Source organism: Spinacia oleracea, chromosome 6 (genome assembly GCF_020520425.1).
Source record: "Spinacia oleracea cultivar Varoflay chromosome 6, BTI_SOV_V1, whole genome shotgun sequence".
NCBI lineage: Eukaryota > Viridiplantae > Streptophyta > Magnoliopsida > Caryophyllales > Amaranthaceae > Spinacia > Spinacia oleracea.
In genome coordinates, this window is record NC_079492.1 from 73,192,366 (window position 1) to 73,212,338 (window position 19,973).

Consider the following 19,973-nt stretch of genomic DNA (forward strand, 5'->3'; position numbering starts at 1 on the left):
CGCCTCCCTCTCTCTGCGCCCACCCCTACGGAAGTAGGTACGAGGCGCGGCCTCGGGCTGTGGCTGGGGTTGGGGCTCAGGTAGTGGTGGCGCCTGCTCACCTACATACAGGTAATGGGACTGACCCCTCTCAAAACGGGTGAGCCCTGAAGTGTCCGGTAGAGTAAAAAGGGCGTTCCTCTAGAACATCCATGACATCTGACCGGGAAGAAGTGTCCCATACTCAGAGTGTAACATGTAAAGACTCCCAAAATACTCTATGTCCAGCAGATTGTTACCCGGGACCGCAGCATGGTCCCTCTCAGAAAAGTTTGCCACCGCTATGGCAATGTGGGTAATAAGACCCCCTAGAGCAATATCAGTCAAATAGCGGTGGGTGGCAGTAATAAGCAGTTGACTGGCCAAATGATGGGCCAAATTCATCCTATAACCATCATCACTATCAAACAAGTACCCCCCAAGCACCTCCAGCTCCGTGCTTCTCACATTCTCCTTTTGGTCCCTCCCAAAAATTGTAAATGTCATAAACCGGAACCAAACAAAAGGGACGGGGTGTTGCACGCTAGAGGCGTGCAAATGTTGCATGCTATTGGGATTGAATTCCCCAATCAACTTCCCCCACACAGTATTATTATTATGCCCATCCCCGGGGAACCTATTAGGCTAAACAGACAAACCAAATATCGCACCAAAATCTTTAATAAGCATATCAAAACTTGTATTCAACAATCGAAACGACACTCTAGTGACATCCTTGTATCCATTTCGTTTGACATTAAAGGAGCTCAAAAATTCAAGAGTAAGATTTCTAAATGTCAACCTAAACATAGAAAACATATGCTTCATGCCCACCCCATGAAATAATTTCTTAACATCCCTCTCAATACCCATATCATTCAAAGTTTTTTGGCATATAAATCGAGTAGGGACTACCTTCCGAAGCTTGAGGTGTGCAAGGCGAGCTTGTTGCTCCTCACTAACAAGAATCATGTCCGGGAAAGCCGGATCGGGTGCAAACTGATGGTGGTGGTGCACGGCTTGTGGAAGCCTCCTCTTACCTCCTAGACTCTCCCGTGCAAGTCCTCTTCGGCCTAGAACCGGTGGTTGAGGATTTTTGAAAGTTTGAGGTTTTTGGTTGTGAGTGAAGGAGGGTGAAAATTGTTTGGTGGAGGTTGAAGAGGATGTTATGAGGATGAATTTGGTATGTGGTTTGATGATTTTGGGTAAGAGATGAGGGAGATATGGAGCTTTGAAGTTCTTAGGGTTTGGGGTTTAATGAGGAAAAGTTAAGGGGAAGGAGAGAATCCAATGTTTATTATGCGTGTTTTCTCCTCACGCCCGCCGGGCCGGCGCCCGCTCGACGGGCCATCTGCTCGAAATCCGCCCGACGGACATTGGTCGGCCCGTCGGGCCTAGCGCGACACTTTGAAATCATCCTCACGCACCCGGTCGGGCGCCTCTCGCCCGGTGCCCACCAGGCGATTGGCGAAACTCTCCTTCGTCCTACTTTCCAACTCCCATATACACCCGCCCGCCGGGCCAGTGCCAGCCCGTCGGGCCATCAGCTCGTACCCCCCCGACGGGCGCACGTCTGCCGACGGGCGGAAAGAGACGTTTTTCCTTCCTTCAACACGCGCCCGGTCGGGCGGCTTTCGCCCGGTGCCCACCGGACGATTTGCAAATCTGCTCACGATTTTTCTAACTTTTCTCACTTGGGAGCTAACACCTGCACATCATAAAACACCCAAAACAGTAAAAATACCCTCTCCTCGCCTCTCTAATGTAAAGGATAAACTATAAAACACACAAAATTAAACTACACTATCAAAAGCAATAAACGGGTTGCCTCCCGCAAAGCGCTGGTTTATTTTTAGGTCCCGCTCAACCTCATTACCTTGAATATGCAATTCATGGGGCGGAGGGATTGAGGTGATGGACCTCAACCACTCCTACAGTAGCCCCATCATGGTACAACTTCAGATGTTGCCCGTTGACTTTGAATCGATCACCATTATTGTTTTCTATTTCAACTGATCCAAACTTGCTTACCATAGTGTGAGGGGGTCGAAAAAGCACGAGGCTAATGCGTGACCTTGTCTCTCGTGGGTGCGACGTTTCTTTTTGTCAAATCAAGTGTAATTGGATTTCCTGTGAGTTTACACCCAATTGACTAGTAATATAGGAGTCGCCATTCAGTTTTTAACGACAATGAGAAAAACTGACAAAACCCGGTTATCGTGACATAAAGGGAGTGCAATTATGTTTGACCACGACGGCCGTAGGTTCCCTTGTGATCCCTGGTGTGGGGATCTCTCAACATACACCCGCAAGGTAGAGATTGAGGGTTCGGGGGACTGTAACTACCGAGAGGACTACTCGCTCTTCGATAACTCCAAAAGCAGGGTATCCTTACTAGCTCAGCATAAATAATTGAAGGGACATGTGTTAACTATTAAACTAATCTGAGTTGATTTTAACAATATGCAACATATAGTACTAGATCGAGCGCGATTATCTGATTTAGATTGTATTAAGGGACCTAGCATGATAATCCAATTTCCCAAAAATATCATATTTATTAGGCGTGATAGAACAATCAGATTTAGTTAGTTTAACAGTTCATAAAAAGGGCGAGGAAAGCAATTAAATCATGGAAAAGGGACACATTACGACGCACCCTTGAGAGGTGCGTCACGGTTCTCAGAAAACTAACCACTTTGACTTTGCTATTTCTCCTTTTATTTAACGAATCTCGAGTTATGGGACAGGATACGTTCTGTTCGATTTATGGATCGATTGCGACAAAACGCGTGATCAGTTTTGCTGCGTGAGGCTTAGGCTTAGGGGTTTAGAGTCAATACTCGGAATAATAATTGTGTGTTGTGTCCTTTTTTCACGTCGAACTTGGGCTATATTCATCGAAAAGAGTTCGTGGAAAGATAGAATTGTAGAGCTCTAATCCACGAGGAATTAGGAAAGAACACGTCCCAGGTAATTTCTACCAATCTAAAGAACTACTAGGCGCTTTTTACCAAGGTGCTCTATGTGGCTCAAACCTTGGGTTTAGTCTCGTAAAACTTTGGTCCTTCACCGGTACTCATCTTGAATTCTATTCCTTTTGCATTGACCCACTGATATGTCTTCACCCATCCGTTCTCGATCTCTTCTAGTGTTGATGCAGGAGCGATTAACCGGGTTGGATCGAAACCTTCATCTTGTAAAGCTAGGGTAGTCATCACAGTCTCATCCTCTATAGGCCTCGATTCGTTAAACAATGTCCATAAAGCCTGGTTGTCCAACATTTCAGCTGTTTTAGTCTTGGTGAGGTGGGGTGCCTCATCCAAGGTGTGGCAGTCGTGGAAGATTTCAAATCCTGGTTTTAGCAAGCCATCCTGAACGAAGGGTTCAGGGAAATCACAACACAGGTGTCCTTCTCCTTCCCGAACGAACATCCCGTTAAGGGTTCTTTGATACGGGGGAAGGAGGGTGGTTTCTTTGGCCTTGTTAAGGCGTAGCCCAGACAGGCGGTCAGCAATATCTTCCTCCGTTGGTTCATAGCCTAAGCCAAAGGGAGTAGATTTGTTGGGTAAAGGATGGAATGTGCATTCCTTCTTCCTTATGCCCAATGGGGTTCCAGGGAAATAACCTTGAGCTAACAGCATTCTAGGGATGACTCGGGATGCGTGCGGGTCTAGGAATGCTGGATCATAGTCTTCGATGAATTGGATTGCTTCTTCCATTTGAAACCCGTAAAGGTCGTCTGCAGTTTCGGCCGTTCCAACCATAGTACAACTGACGTCGAGAGGAGGGGCGCGGATTTCTAGTATTACCCCGTTATGGTTAAGTTTAACCATTTGGTGCAAGGTAGAAGCCACACCTCCTAAGTCATGGAGCCAAGGTCGCCCCAAGAGGAGGTTGAAAGTGGGCTTGATGTCGATTATTTGAAACTCTGTGGTGCGTGCCACAGGCCCGGTTTGTATGGTAAGGTTGATTTTTCCCAACACAGGCCTTCGGGAGTTATCATAAGCTCGTACCCCTTGCGTGGAGGTTTGGAAGTCATCGTTTCCTAGCCCCAAGCAATGGGCGGTTCGCAATGGGTAAACATTAACCGCCGAACCGTTATCTACGAGCGCTAGGGGGATGTTTTGTCCTTTGCATCCAACTACTAGATAGAGGGCTTTATTGTGAGCACCCCCCTCTTTGGGCAAGTCTTTGTCAGTGAAAACTATGGCCTTTTCTCCGGCATCTCTCGTGACGTGGTTAACCAATGAGTCAGGTGTGATATCTGTAGGTACTGAGATGAGGTCGAGTGAGCGAATAAGCTTTTCGTGATGTTCCTTTGAAGTACACATGAGATCCCAGATGGTAATTTCGGCTTTAGTTCTTTTTAGTTGTTTCAAGAGAGGATTTTCAATGACTTCCGCGACGGTGGTGTGCCGTCCATTCTCAGGAGTTTACCTAACTGGGATATCGTCCATAGGAGGTGGGCGAATATCCGATTGGTATATCCTTCCGGATCGGGTGAGGTTGTCGACCTCGGGCTCCTGAGGGGTGGTGTCAATGTGAGCATACCCGGACCAAGTTTCAGTAAAGAGGTCCTGGCCGACACTTGAGATAGGTAAATATCTTCAGCATCATCATCCCACACACCGCACACTTCTCTCTCGATTCGATCCATAGGGACCACAGCGAGTGGTGCACCTTGAGGTGTAATGTACACCGTAGGGCCGAAGTTCTCATTTTCTGGTTGGTCGAGAGAGATGTGACAAGAGCTGAGTGGGCTCTTGTTGTTGTTGGGTTTGCCAACGTTAAGGAGAGGTATCACTTCATCCTCTATCATGTCCTGGATTGTATTTTTTAGGTTCCAGCAGTTTTCGGTGTCATGCCCATTTCCTTGATGGAACTTGCAATAACTACCTTCGACCCAATATTTGCTCTTGACATGAGGGTCACAGGTGGGGCCTATAGGTCTCAACTTTCCTTGATTGGTTAGTCTTTCGAAGGCTTGTACCAAAGTCGACCCGAGTGGGGCAAACTTTCGGTCTCGGACCCATCTTCCATGGCTTCTTCGGGCGGGAGTCTCCTCTACGGCATGGACTTCTTGGGCTTGGGATGTGTTGCCCCTGTTGTAGGTGTTGCTTTTGTATGCGGGTTTACTTTGTATTGTTTTTGCGAGATCATCCTCGATCTTTATTCCCACATCATAAACTCTTTTGAAAGTGTCAAGTCCCAGGTACTTTAGGTGTTGTCTGTAAGCCGGGTCCAGGTTGTCAATGAATTTTTGGACCAATTCTGTTTCGGGAGGCCTATTGATTAGTTGGGCCGCCTGATCCCTCCATCTAGGAAAGTAGGTTGTGAAACCCTCATTTTTCTTTTGGAAGAGAACTTCCAGCTCGCGCATGGTGACTTGAAAATCCATGTTCGACGAGTATTGCTTGATGAAGACATTGACAAAGTCTTCCCAAGTGGGGAAGAGCTTAGGGTCCTGGTGATAGTACCATTTGAGCGGCACAGGTTGCAAGGAAAGAGGAAAGGCAGGTAAATACATGGACTTGTCCACGCCTTTCAAGTTCATGGCATTCACAAAGCTCAATAGGTGATCACGGGGATTGTCCGTGGCTTTAAACGTTGGTAAGTCAGATGAACTAAACTTTTCTGGTAGTTTTCCAGGAAAAGGTTCAAGATCGAGGGAGAAGTACTTGCTCCCCATGGTTTGCTGTAGGACCATTTTTCAATCCTCTTCTCGTTATCGAGGTCATTTTTGTCTTGTGCAGCCGCTAAGGCTTCGTTTTCCATTTTCATTTGGCCCATGAGTTGGGTCATTTGAGCCATCTGGTCTCGCAATTCTTCGATGGACATGTTTGAGGGTGCGAATCGAGGTTGGGGAAGCGGAGATCCTTGAAATGAGGGATGACGGACGGAGCTTGGAGTCACTAAACCTGGTGTTGGCGATGTATCTTCGAGACGTACTAACCTTTGATTTCCCGAACGGCACCAAGTGGCAGGACCAGTCCTATGCATAAGATAAGCTAAAGTTTAGGCCCCAAAGTTTCAAGCATTACTTAGTCTAGACTTTGACTCTCTCTATTGGTTTTTCGCTCTTTCTTTTGTTGGTACACTTTTAGTTCTTTCTTTTGGTCATTCTTTGGATTTTCGAAACACTTGCCCATTTTGACATTCATAGTTATTGGCATGTTCGGTTTTGGTGCCGAGCATTGTCGTCGTAGGAGGCCTAACAACGACACAAGGAGTTATTTATGTTTATGAGTTGCTTTTAGAATCGAGTGCTTTTTCTTACGCCCTCGTAGCAATTTTTTTTTTACGAACGATTTTTTGTGCTACGTATTTCCCTTTTGCGCGGGCACCAAGGCTGATGCGCCTGACCAGAAGGACAACCAGCAACTTCAGCGCCCAGCGTAGGGCGTTAGAAATTCTGGCGCCCAGCCAGGGGCGTTGAAAATGCGTCCCTGGCTGGTTCTCGTTTTCTGTTTGCGTCTACTTTTGTTTATGCGACTTCGATTTCACGTGCTTGCCTAATAACGTCCTTTACGCGTTGTGCAGCGTTTGTGGGATTCGTTACAGGCCATCCCGAGCATCGCTTATTTTTGTGGCGATCGTTCGGGTTTGCGGAACACGTATTTCGGTATAACTCTTTGGCAAATTGGTTTATGAATGTTTGGGCAATTTTTTTAGGTTGTTGGTTTTTCTAGGATAGTTTGTCACACACAATCATATATTTTGCTACACATAACTAACATTCCATCATGAGGCAATAATAATATGTCATGTAATTTATGATAGGCTTCTACGGGTAGTTATTTGCACCTAGCTTGGTACCGCTTCTATCGCAGATCCAACACATGCCCCGGTCGAGGTATTGCCTTCAACAGACGAATTTCGCCCAAGAGGCCAATCACGATGTAAGCCAAGGGGGCATGCACCAATGAGAGGGACCTAATGGGCAAGCGATTGGGTTTGGAACGGGTGTACTACTAGCGAAAGTGCCGAGTGGACAACATTCAAAGCGTATGCAACCCCCGGTTGGCGATGGGTATCCTTAGTCCCAACTCCCGAGATGAAACATCCAAGGGAGCCAAGATTCGTTATGCGGTTCTGTCCGTTCACATTAATATGCTGATTTTCAGGTCGTCCCAACTTGATGGGGAAATAAACGCGGGGTAGGATCGTTTCACCCTTCGGCTATTTTGATTACCTACGAGCACGAGTATTTCCTTCACTATCCCCAGCAGAGTCGCCACTGTGAGGGGGGTCGAAAAAGCACGAGGCTAATGCGTGACCTTGTCCCTCGTGGGTGTGACGTTTCTTTTTGTCAAATCAAGTGTAATTGGATTTCCTGTGAGTATACACCCAATTGACTAGTAATATAGGAGTTGCCATTCAGTTTTTAACGACAATGAGAAAAACTGACAAAACCCGGTTATCGTGACATAAAGGGAGTGCAATTATGTTTGACCACGACGGCCGTAGGTTCCCTTGTGATCCCTGGTGTGGGGATCTCTCAACATACACCCGCAAGGTAGAGATTGAGGGTTCGGGGGACTGTAACTACCGAGAGGAGTACTCGCTCTTCCATAACTCTAGAGGCAGGATATCCTTACTAGCTCAGCATAAATAATTGAAGGGATATGTGTTAACTATTAAACTAATCTGAGTTGATTTTAACAATATGCAACATATAGTACTAGATCGAGCGCGATTATCTGATTTAGATTGTATTAAGGGACCTAGCATGATAATCCAATTTCCCAAAAATATCATATTTATTAGGAGTGATAGAACAATCAGATTTAGTTAGTTTAACAGTTCATAAAAAGGGCGAGGAAAGCAATTAAATCATGGAAAAGGGACACATTACGACGCACCCTTGAGAGGTGCGTCACGGTTCTCAGAAAACTAACCACTTTGACTTTGCTTTTTCTCCTTTTATTTAACGAATCTCGAGTTATGGGACAGGATACGTTCTGTTCGATTTATGGATCGATTGCGACAAAACGCGTGATCAGTTTTGCAGCGTGACGCTTAGGCTTTGGGGTTTAGAGTCAATACTGAGAATAATAATTGTGTGTTGTGTCCTTTTTTCACGTCGAACTTGGGCTATATTTATAGAAAAGAGTTCGTGGAAAGATTGAATTGTAGAGCTCTAATCCACGAGGAATTAGGAAAGAACACGTCCCAGGTAATTTCAGCGCCCAGGCCTGGGCGCCGAAGATTTCGGCGCCCAGAGCCAGGCGTTGAAAATAGGATATGGGCTGTTTTCTTAGTCAGATACGGATTCCTAGAATCTGGAGTGTTGGAGACTTAATCGAGTCTTTTAGTGCATATTAACCTTGTGAAGGAATGCCTCTGGGCCCGTTACGAACTCTAGGCTCGTTAGGATTTTAATTAATACGTGACTCTTATTTTCGAATCATATTAGGAATAGGATTCTCTCGTAATCTCTATCTCATTTAGGATTCATGTTGGAGTGCAACACCTAATTCTGACAGGTTTCTATCTTTTATGACTTGCCACTTTTAACAACTACCCATTACGGCAGTTACTATTTTTAGCAGGTTTCCATAAATAGCAGGTTTCTATAAATAGCAGGTTTCGGGTGAAATGAAAAGGGGTGATCGAGATTCGTTATTTTATAGGAGATGCGTTGTCAAGTGGAGATTTATGCTTTCATCATCGAACCTTCCCTTTCGGGAATGGGGTCAAAAGTAGGTGTCTACACATAGTCACAGTGAACGACTCAGACCATCTAGACTTAAGTTTTCCAGGAAACAACTTAAGCCTAGAGTTGAATAGCAGAACCTTGTCGCCCACCGCGAACTCTCTATGCAAAATGTGATTATCGTGCCACCGCTTAGTCTTTTCTTTGTAAATTCGGGCACTATCATAAGCTTGTAATCGGAATTCATCTAGCTCATTTAATAGAAGTAACCGCCTCTCACAGGCTAACTTTGCATCCATATTGAGCTGTTTGATTACCCAATAAGCCTTATACTCCATTTCTACCGGTAAATGACACGCCTTGCCATACACCAACCGATACGGGGAGGTACCAATAGGTGTCTTAAAGGCGGTTCTATATGCCCACAGAGTATCATCCAGCTTATCGCTCCAATCCTTCCTAAACTTTGCCACCACTTTCTCAAGGATAGATTTGATCTCCCGGTTGGAGACCTCAACTTTCCCACTCGTCTGAGGGTGGTAGGCTATCCCAATGCGGTGATAAACCCCATACTTGCGCAGGAGCGCATCCAGATGCTTCTCATGGAAGTGTGACCCTCCGTCACTGATCAAAGATCGCGGAACTCCGAATCTAGGGAAAATGACTTTCTTGAACAGAGAAATGACCGTCTTAGCATCATTAGTAGGTGAGGCAACGGCTTCCACCCACTTCGACACGTAATCTACAGCAACAAGGATATACAGATTACCCTTGATCGATGGCAATGGTCCCATGTAGTCAATTCCCCACACATCAAAAACCTTGACCTCAAGAATCCCGTTCTGTGGCATCTCATACCTCCTCGAAATAGTGTCGGCCCTCTGGCACGCATCACAGGCCATAATGAAAGCTTGTGCATCTTCGAACATAGTAGGCCAGTAGAAACCGCACTGTGACAATTTAGCATTAGTCTTTGACGGTCCATGGTGACCACCATAAGGTGAAGAATGACACCTACTGATAATACCCTGGACTTCCCGTTCTGGAACACATCGCTTGTACAAACCTTGAGCGGTCTCACGAAACAAATAGGGGTCATCCCAAAAGTAGAAACGAACATCATGTAGAAACTTCTTCTTCTGTTGATATGTAAGATCGGCCGGAAGAATACCCCCTACAATGTAGTTTGCAAAATGTGCGAACCATGGTGACTGACTGGCAAGTGCAAGTAAGTGATCATCCGGAAATGTAACGCCCCGACCTCTAATTCAATTATTAAAGCATAATTAGCAGCGGAATTAACCTAATTTGGTCGGGACATTACCTGCCGTAACTCCCTATTGGGAATTACAAGGCAACCATCAATCATAAGCTATTAAATCCCAAAAGTCATTATAATAATTCTTTATATTAACGAAATAAAAGTACATAACTTACTAAAAGCCTTTAATTAATCTATTAAAACTTTAAACATAAACTAGGTGAATATATTAAAGTGAAATTCTTCGCCACTACTCGTGTCCATCGTCCCCATCAGTACCTAAAACAGAAAACAAAAACGGTGAGCCGAAGACTCAGTAACGAACTATTCTAGCAACGTAAATTCATTTCAATTCATTTTATTTAATAACACGGGGAGAAAAGAATATAGTAAAACATTTTATAAAGTCCTTTATTTAATTCATTCATAACTTTAGGGTGCACATGCTAGCCGTGGCAAGTATGACATGGTGGAACGTCTTCCACGATGGACCGTTGTCCATAAACATGGGGCCTTAGCCCGAAAACATGAGAGCCTTGGCTCAATGGGAGGATGCCCCATGGGTACATGCATGACCGAGAATCGTAACTTGTGAACATATACTGCCAAACGGACTAGGTCTTTCACTTTCATTTATCATGTTTCGTTTAATTTTACATTTTAGCCTTTTTACTTCAGTTGAAGTAACATAATTCCTTTAGATCATGAGATCATGATAAAACATCATTTAGATCCTAGGATCAATAAAATATCATTTCTTTCCTGGCATCATCATTTCATTCATGGTTTCTTATAAAGATCGTTTTATAAGAATTTCAATCAATCATATTATAATAAATAATTCAATCAAATCACATTTCATTTCCCGCAATTCATAAAACATGTCAAAACATTCAGTTCATAAATCAATCATAACATTGTAATTTCATAAACGCATTTATAAGGGAATTGCGGGTACTAGCAATAGCCGTTACCTTAATTCCGCGTTACGTTAAGCTTTGTCCTTGGTTCGTTCTTTCTGAGCTCCGAGTCAGAATTCTTTCAAAAGATTAAATTATTGAATTAATATTAAAACGATAAATATTGTAAGATCAATATTTTCTAAATAAGTTTTTAGTTGATAAATTCATAAATTAATTAGATAAATAAAAATAAATAAAGTAATTAAAATAAAGTTCAAATTCAAGTTTTAAGGGAATTCATGTGTTAGTGGTTTTAAATTTGAAAATAATAATAATGCTAGATAATTCTTAAATTTAATTGCATAAAATAACACTTATTGGAATGAAATAGCAAAATCAGAAATTTAATAAGAAGAATTGGGCCTAAGTAGAAATTGGGCTTACTTGAGATTTATAAGAAAACCAAAGTTCCAAAGTTGGAACTTGGTTTTCTGAACTTCACGCACAAAGAACAGAGAGGGGGCAGGGGAACGGCAGGGAGGACGAGGGAGGAAGCAGAGAGAGGAGGAAAGGGAGTGGATGCACTGGCGTCGCTGCTCGGGCAAGGTGGATGGCGGTGTGGCTGGTTCTGGGCGGCGCAATGCGCTGGTGGCGGTGTGGTGGCGTGGCTGCGAGGAGGAGAGGGAGATGGGCGCAGAGGGGGTGGAGGCAAGGGAGGCTGGGCGAAGGGTGTGCGGTGGTGGTGGTGGTGTTGGGAGGTCTAGGTGGTGGTGGGTTGTCGTGGTGGTGGTGGCAGCAAGTGGTGGTGGTGGTGGCGGCAGTAGGTGGTGGTGGTGAGTGCCAAATTTGAAATTAAAATTGAATTTGTAATTGAAATTGAAATTGAAATTTATATCTGAGTTGTGTTTCATTTGAGATGATTGAGCAGCTATTTATAGTTGTCATGGGGTTTCATGGATGCAACAACTCAGCTTGATTGCATTGACAAGTGGAAGAGATTGAATCAAGGGAATTTATGAATAAGATGAGCTATTCTAGTTCTAGATTTCCACATATTCATGTAGGTTTGATGAGTAAGGTTTGAATTGCAATGTGGTGGTGACAAGTAGATTGAGTTGCCTTGAGGTGGTGACAAGTAGAAAGTGAAGGTTTTGACTTCCATGGCCAAAGTGACATGAGGAAGAAGAAGAGGGAAGAAAATTGACTTTTGTGTTGCAAGGCATTTTAGTAATTTTGGGGAAATTTTCAGAATTAAATTACTAAAATAATAAATTTGTCTAAATTAATTTCCGAAAATAATATTTATAACGTGCAAGTAATTGAATTTATTTTCTGAATAAGTCGTTAACGAAAACGTACGAAGTATTTAAAACGTAATTATTCTCGAAAATACGAGAGTAATATAATCTTGAAAAAATAAATCGTAAAACTTTTTGTAAAATAAGTTTAGTTCTTGAATAAAGATAAGAATGTTTCGAAATTTATTTAAAACCCGAAAATATTAAGATTAAGCTCGTAAATATGAAATTAAATTATAAAATCTAAAAATAGTAATTCGTGTAACAAAATTAAAAATTCAGGCGAAATAAAACTTCGTTAATTAAAATAAAGTTCAAATTAAGAATTTAAAATGATTTTAAACTAAATAAAAATACTTAAGCATAATTAATTGAGTTTTAAAAATTCGGGGTATTACAGGAAATGAATCATCGATCGGTGTAGAAACTTTACCATCATCATATCTCAATCTAGACAAGTGATCTGCAACCACATTCTCGGCCCCTTTCTTATCGCGAATCTCTAGATCAAACTCCTGTAGCAGTAGTATCCATCGAATAAGCCTAGGCTTGGCTTCCTTCTTTGAGAGCAGATACTTAAGAGCCGCATGGTCAGTATAGACTATCACCTTGGACCCAATCAGATAGGTGCCAAATTTATCCAAGGCATAGACTATGGCTAGAAGCTCCTTCTCAGTAGTAGCATAATTAACTTGAGCTTCATCTAAGGTCTTACTTGCATAGTAGATGGCATGCAAGACCTTTTCCTTTCTCTGACCCAAAACCGCCCCAACTGCGTAGTCACTTGTATCACACATTATCTCGAACGGAAGATCCCATTCGGGAGAACGGATGATAGGAGCCGAAATTAGTGCCTGTTTAATCATGTCAAAAGCCTCAAGACAAGCATCAGTAAACACAAATGGGGCATCCTTGAGGAGGAGCTGGGTCAGTGGTTTAACAATTTTAGAAAAATCCTTGATAAAGCGGCGATAAAACCCCGCATGACCAAGAAAACTTCTAACACCCTTCACATTAACTGGAAGGGGGCAATCGTTCAATCACTTGGACCTTAGCTCGATCCACTTGAATGCCCTTATAAGATATTAAATGACACTTTTCCCAATTCAGAACTAGATTACATTCTTCACACCTTTTCAATACTTTAGTCAGATATAGCAAACAAGAATCAAAAGAAGTACCATAGACAATAAAGTCATCCATAAACATTTCCATGATAGACTCAATGAACTCATAAAAGATGCTCATCATGCAACGTTGGAAAGTAGCAGGTGCATTACACAGACCAAAGGGCATCCTACGATATGCAAAGGTACCATAGGGACAGGTGAAGGTGTTCTTTTCCTGGTCGTCTGGATGTATGTGAATTTGAAAGAAACCAGAATAACCATCCAGATAACAGAAAAACTTGTGACAAGCTAGCCTTTCTAACATTTGATCAATAAAGGGGAGGGGAAAGTGGTCTTTTTTAGTAGCAACATTTAGACGCCTATAATCAATGCACATGCGCCAACCTGTGACTACCCTAGTTGGTATCAACTCATTTTTCTCATTTCTAACCACAGTTGTCCCCCCTTTCTTAGGCACTACCTGAACAGGACTCACCCACTTAGAATCAGACACCGCATAAACAATACCCGCATCAAGCAATTTTATAACTTCAGCTTTCACAACATCTTGCATGACGGGGTTCAAACGACGTTGGGGTTGAATGCATGGTTTGTGAATTTCATCTAGATGTATCCTATGCATGCAAAAGTCAGGGCTAATACCCTTTAAATCATCAATACTGTACCCGATGGCCTTTTTGTGCTTTTTCAACACAGTAAGAAGTTGGGACAACTGGTCTGCATCAAGTGCAGTACTGAAGATTACAGGGCAAAGTTGTTCATCATCCAAAAATGCATATTTAAGGTTAGCAGGAAGATGCTTAAGTTCGGGTTTCTTTACCTCTTTAACAGGACAAATCGGCCGAACTAACCTCTTCAATTTGGTGCTCTCCGGTTCAGACCCTCCACCATCAAGAGCCAACTCTAGAGCATCCACTTCAGCACTCCAAGAACTGCTATCACCTGCAGAAGATTTACAACAAAGCACTGCCTCCAAAGGATCCCTTTCGAGAACTTGGGAGACGTTATCACGCATAATAAAATCGACTACATCAATTCGATAGCATTGTTCTTCCTCTATCATGGGACTCTGTAAGGCACTATTTAGATTAAAAGTCACCTTATCATCCCCAACAGACAAAGTCAATTTCCCACTTTTAACATCAATGACCGCCCCCGCCGTGTGAAGGAAGGGTCTACCTAAGATAATGGGAATTTGTGAGTCCTCCTGCATGTCTAGTACCACAAAGTCTACAGGTATATAAAATTTACCTACTCTAACAGGGACGTCCTCTAAAACACTTAAAGGGTATTTGACAGAACGGTCGGCCATTTGCAGAGTGATATTGGTAACCTTAAGCTCACCCGTATTCAGTTTAGTGCATACAGACAAAGGCATAACAGACACACTAGCCCCTAAATCACACAAAGCTTTATCAATAAATACGGTGCCAATGTTACATGGGATGGAAAAACTCTCGGGGTCTTTAAGTTTAGGTGGAGACTTATTTTGCAAATAGGCGCTACACGTACTCCTCAGTAAAAGCTACAGTCTCTACCTCACTAAAAGCACGTTTCTTGGTCAAAATATCTTTCATAAATTTAGCATAAGCAGGAACTTGTAAAATTAATTCAAGAAAAGGAACTGTTACCTGCAAGTTTTTGACCACTTCCAATAATTTGCCAAACTACTTGTCTAGCTTATTCTTGAGTTGCCGGTTTGGGAAGGGGAGTACAATAGGTGGTACTTGAATATCTGTACCCTTCTTAACCTCAGTTGTAGCCTCATTCTCACTGAATACCTTTTCATCTTCCTTACCATCCATGACTATCTCTTGGACTTCCTCACTAACCAGACCACTAGCAGACACCCCAGAATCAACCTCAACGGGCATAGAAGGACCATCATAACCCCTACCACTCCTCAATGTAATAGCATTTGCAGTTTCCCTATTTTCAGGTTGTGACGGAAATTGGCCTGGTGGCCTCCCTGTAATAGTAGTAGCCATTTGTGCCAACTGTGTATCAATGATCTTATTGTGAGTAGTAAGAGCATCGATTTTAGGATCCTTTTCACTTAGAGATTTCTGCATCTGTAGCATCATATTCCTCATCTCTACTAGCATAGGGTCAGACTGTGTAGGTTGAGGTTGTGGTGGTGGAGGTGATGTGTGTTGTCTAGGAAACCTAGGTGGCCCACTAGACTGTTGGTTGTAGTTGTTTCGTGGTTGGTATGATTGTTGTTGTGGGGGTTGGTATGGTTGTTGTGGTGGTGGATGTTGGACTTGATGGGGGGTTTTGGATATTGTTGCTCCTATAAGATAGTAAAGGGTTGTTTTGTAGCCCTCATTGTAAGAGTTGGAGAATGGGTTATTTTGTTTATAGGACTGGAATGCGTTACATTGTTCAATAGAGCTCCTACATTCCTGTGCATAATGACCAGACATTCCACAACTTTTACAGACATTAGCCGTTTGAGCAATCATGGCAGCTACACTAACAGGTTGGGCAGATTGAGCAGTTGCTGCTTGCATATTATCAAACTTATAATGTAAAGCAGTCAATTGGGGAGTTAATTATTCTATGGAATTCAAATCATGCTTACCACCCTTGTTAGCTAGGCCTCTAGGATTCCCATACTGGGCATTATGAATGGCCATCTCCTCAATCACCGGCCTCCATAGCTCTGTCCACCTCAAGTTGCATGAATCTCCCCAATGCAGCTGAATCCAAAATAATTCTAGACTCATTACCCAAACCATTATAAAACTGCTGAATCAAAAACCAGTCATCCAAACCATGGCGCGGGCATTCTCTCTGCAAGTCCTTGAATCTCTCCTAGACCTCGAACAAACTCTCATCCGCTTGTTGAGTGATGGAAATTATCTGACCCCTCAGACGAGCTGTCTTCTCAGGTAGAAAATACTTCGCATAGAATGCAATGGGCCAAGGACTCCCAATTTGTGATTTTCATAGCTTCCCGATTCAACCCATTGATCCACAACTTTGCTTTCCCACTCAGAGAGAACGGGAAAAGTATCTCCATGTTCTGCTACGGAGTCAATCCCTTTTGTTTGATAGTGGAACAGTATTGGATGAAGGGCTGAATGTGAAGATTCGGATCTTCACCTGGTTCCCCACCGTACTGGCATCTCTCAATCATGTTAATCAATGCAAGCTCAATCTTGAAGGTCTCAGTTGCAATAGAAGGCATGATTGCCTTTGGTAGCACAGACAAACTCGGCTTAGAATAGTCTGTAAGCCGTGGGGGAGGTGGTGGTGGAGTTTCGTCACCCATCTCTATCTCTGAAACTGAATCTGTATCTGAAGGAAAAAGATCGCCAATATTATGATCAGAATCAGAGTAATTCCCACACTGTGCAATGAAAGTTCTTCGTCTATGAAAGATTCTTTCGGGCTCAGGATCGAATGGAGTAAGATTACTAGTACCTACGGTCCTGGGCATAGACAAAGAAACTACAAAGAAAAGTGTGAGATCCGGTCTCAAGGAACGTGGGTTCCTTGAGAAGTAACAATAACCAGAATAAACAATCAATAACAGAAAATAAAACCGTTTCGCCAGCAACGGCGCCAAAATTTTGACAGGCTAAAGTCGTATCACCCAGTCAAAAATAACCTAAGTCCACTAGCTAGGTAGCAAGGGAAGTCAGGATCGAATCCACAGGGAAACAATGTTCTTTCTATTACTAATCAACTAATCTAGACTATTGGGAACAATAGTTTGGTTGATGATTTGTATACTAAGACTATGACGATAATTAAATAATTAAGAATTCAGGAATTAAAGAATCTAGGGCATAGGTTCACCAACAAATAACAATCCAGGACGATAAACAATCACAATAATCAACAAAGTAATTAATTAGACTAGCATGCTCTCTCGAATCGATACTAATCATAGACTTAGAATTAACGGGCTTTAAACACACACACACAAAAGCAATAAATAGAGGAGAGAAAAGAAGAAGAGAAATCATACCAATATGTACAAGAAGCCAATATCCCCCCCAAGCTAAATCGGACAATGTCCTCATTGGCTCAAAGGGGTATGGAATCGTCACCAATATCATCATCATCACCATTATCATCGCCACCCACCTGTCAACCACTCGGCTGATATGTGTATTTATAGTTTCATTCTAAGTCTATGATTAGTATCGATTCGAGAGAGCATGCTAGTCTAATTAATTACTTTATTGATTATTGTCGATTGATTATCATCCTAGATTTTTATTTGTTGGTGAACCTATGCCCTAGATCCTTTAATATCTGAATTCTTAATTGTTTAACTATTGTCGTAGTCTTAGTATACAAACCAACCAATTCTTGTTTCCCAATAGTCTAGATTAGTCGATTTGTAGTAGAAAGAACACTGTTTCCCTGTGGATTCGATCCTGACTTCCCTTGCTACCTAGCTAGTGGACTTAGGTTTATTTTTGATAAGGTGATACGACTTTATCCTGTCATGGATCCACCATGAAAAGCAGTTCCTCCGGTACAATTAATGGATTTTTCGATCTCCTCTCCTTCTCGAGCTACCATTTTCGAAACGTCCCCACTTCCGGGCACATCTCGTAGAGGACCTTGATGTCCGGTAGCAGTGCCGGGTACATTTCCCCTCCTTTCTTGATCGACATTTGTAGGGGTTTACAGTTAAATACATAACATGATAGTGGAATAACCCCAAAGCCAGGAAGCATGTATAAAGTACAGATTAAGCAATTCTTACGTTTGTAGCGTGTTTTCCTAAGTTCAACGTATCACGAACACGAATAAGAACTCTAGATGTCGTTCCTCTACTTGGTTCACCGGCACGTTCAGATCCGTCTTGAGATCGATGGCTTAGAAGTCACTCAAGATTGTTTTCTTTAGGGAAGAACACTCTAATGGAGGCACAGAGAGAGAATAGGGTTTCTCTTGCCTTAGTTTAGAATATTATGTTTGCATTAGATTAGGAAAACATTTAGACTAGGTTATTATAATAACCTATCTAGTGAGCCAAGGCAACCGGCCCAACATAGAGCCCGATCAACCAGCAAGGCCCGCTGCCACGCATGAGCACGCAACGCAGCACGCAGTGGGCTTGGTTCGACGCTGCTGCTGCTGTTGTTGCTCCCCGCGTGCGCAAAGCCAAGGAAGCAAGGCCATGGGCCATTGCTCCTTGTGCTTTGCTGGTGGGCTTGCCTTCGTGTTTGCTTCATTTAATTATCATTCGATAATTCATTTATAGTTTTGTACTTGACGATCCATTGTCGTATGATACGATTATTCATTTCGCCTAGCTTATGAATATACGCAATCACGATATACGATTTCACGATCCAATGTTAAATCGTATAATTATGTTTTCCGGACTAATTTCCCGAAACGCTATTAAATGAACGTCCAATTCATTTAATCCGATGATCTGTTACATGCCAACGCTGTGACCTTATAGGTTAAGTCAAGAGTAAGCTGTGAACCTAATTAAGATTAGAACTCAATGATCGGAAGCATTGCTCCAGTTAACTGTTCCGATCACTTGATCTCACCGAATTAATTGTTAGTAATTAATATGAACCTTTGGTATTAGACTAATGCACATTGGGGTTGTCATTCAGACAAGTGTGTATTCACATTCCTTTGTCACTTAATGTTACTTGCTGAACATAAGGTAAGATCCAAGCCATCCTTATTAAGTCCAAAAGTTAATCTTTAACCATTAAACTTTTACAGAAGGTTAAGCCTTAACCATTATGAGTATGGCCATGCATTTTCACAGTATCTAACTCTCCAAGAGGCCTTATTACACAACAACACCATATCCTATCAAAGATAGGAGGACAATCAAGTCTTGCAATCTATGAATACTCACTTTGATTCATAGTACGCCCAATAACTGCTTTTACAGTCTCCTTTTACGGTGCGACGTTTAGCGAGCATCAAAGCAAACTAATCTTCAAACGAGCAATCATAATTACTCATGTTTTGAGGAATGGTTCTAATCACCATTAATGAGAACTACTTATGACATGACTTTAATCTCTTAAAGTGTTCTCATGGTCAATCCGATACAAGATCCAATAAGTATATATGCAAAAGATTTCTGACATAATATGTCCATCTAGTTCAAGAAATTGAACTAAAATATACTTGCAATCTAATCTTCATTAGTCATTGGTTGTCCAACCTTTCAATGACCTGGATTAGGGATCCTTTGTGACTTCAATATTCAAGTTCACTTATGGGTGTTTCTTTGTCAAAGAATCCATCTTGACATCCCATTTGAATGTTTTGAATCACTTGGACTTTTATCATTTAATACTAAACCAAGATTTAATGAATATGAAATAAGAATTCATATATATGAAAAGGTTAAACCAATTTTTTTTAAACACAGATCCAACAAATGTTCTAAAACAAAACTAGGAAAATTAAAGCCATTCTCCAACATGCTTGATTCTCATGGTTGCTACATGTGCGTTGTGCTTCACTTGTGGCAACGGTTTAGTCAATGGATCTGCGACGTTGTCGTCAGTTACAACCTTACAAATCTCGATTTCTTTCCATTCAACGATTTCTCGAAGTATGTGAAATTGCCGCAGTACGTGCTTGCACTTCTGGTGGCTCCTAGGCTCCTTTGCCTGGGCAATGGCTCCACTATTGTCACAATAAAAAGCCATTCGAATCCAAACAGCTTCCTTTGCTTCTTCTGAGGCAGAAAGG

The 19,973-nt window shown here is 42.4% G+C and overlaps 1 protein-coding gene and 1 non-coding gene across 2 annotated transcripts; one reads left to right on the forward strand and one right to left on the reverse strand.

Moving 5' to 3' along the window:
• Positions 1 to 1,708: 1,708 nt before the first annotated feature.
• On the reverse strand, positions 1,709 to 15,929 carry LOC130463263 (B3-hordein-like). Its single transcript, XM_056832343.1, has 8 exons — positions 15,920 to 15,929; positions 15,267 to 15,561; positions 15,020 to 15,107; positions 14,280 to 14,337; positions 14,120 to 14,183; positions 13,934 to 13,985; positions 12,879 to 12,992; positions 1,709 to 1,726 (listed from the first exon to the last, which is right to left on the reverse strand). The coding sequence occupies exons 1-8, from the start codon at positions 15,927 to 15,929 to the stop codon at positions 1,709 to 1,711; spliced, it is 699 nt and encodes a 232-aa protein (XP_056688321.1).
• A 112-nt stretch (positions 15,930 to 16,041) lies between these two features.
• Positions 16,042 to 16,148, forward strand: LOC130464689 (small nucleolar RNA R71). The gene has a single exon (XR_008925047.1). It is a non-coding gene; the product is annotated as a small nucleolar RNA R71 (small nucleolar RNA).
• Positions 16,149 to 19,973: the final 3,825 nt, after the last annotated feature.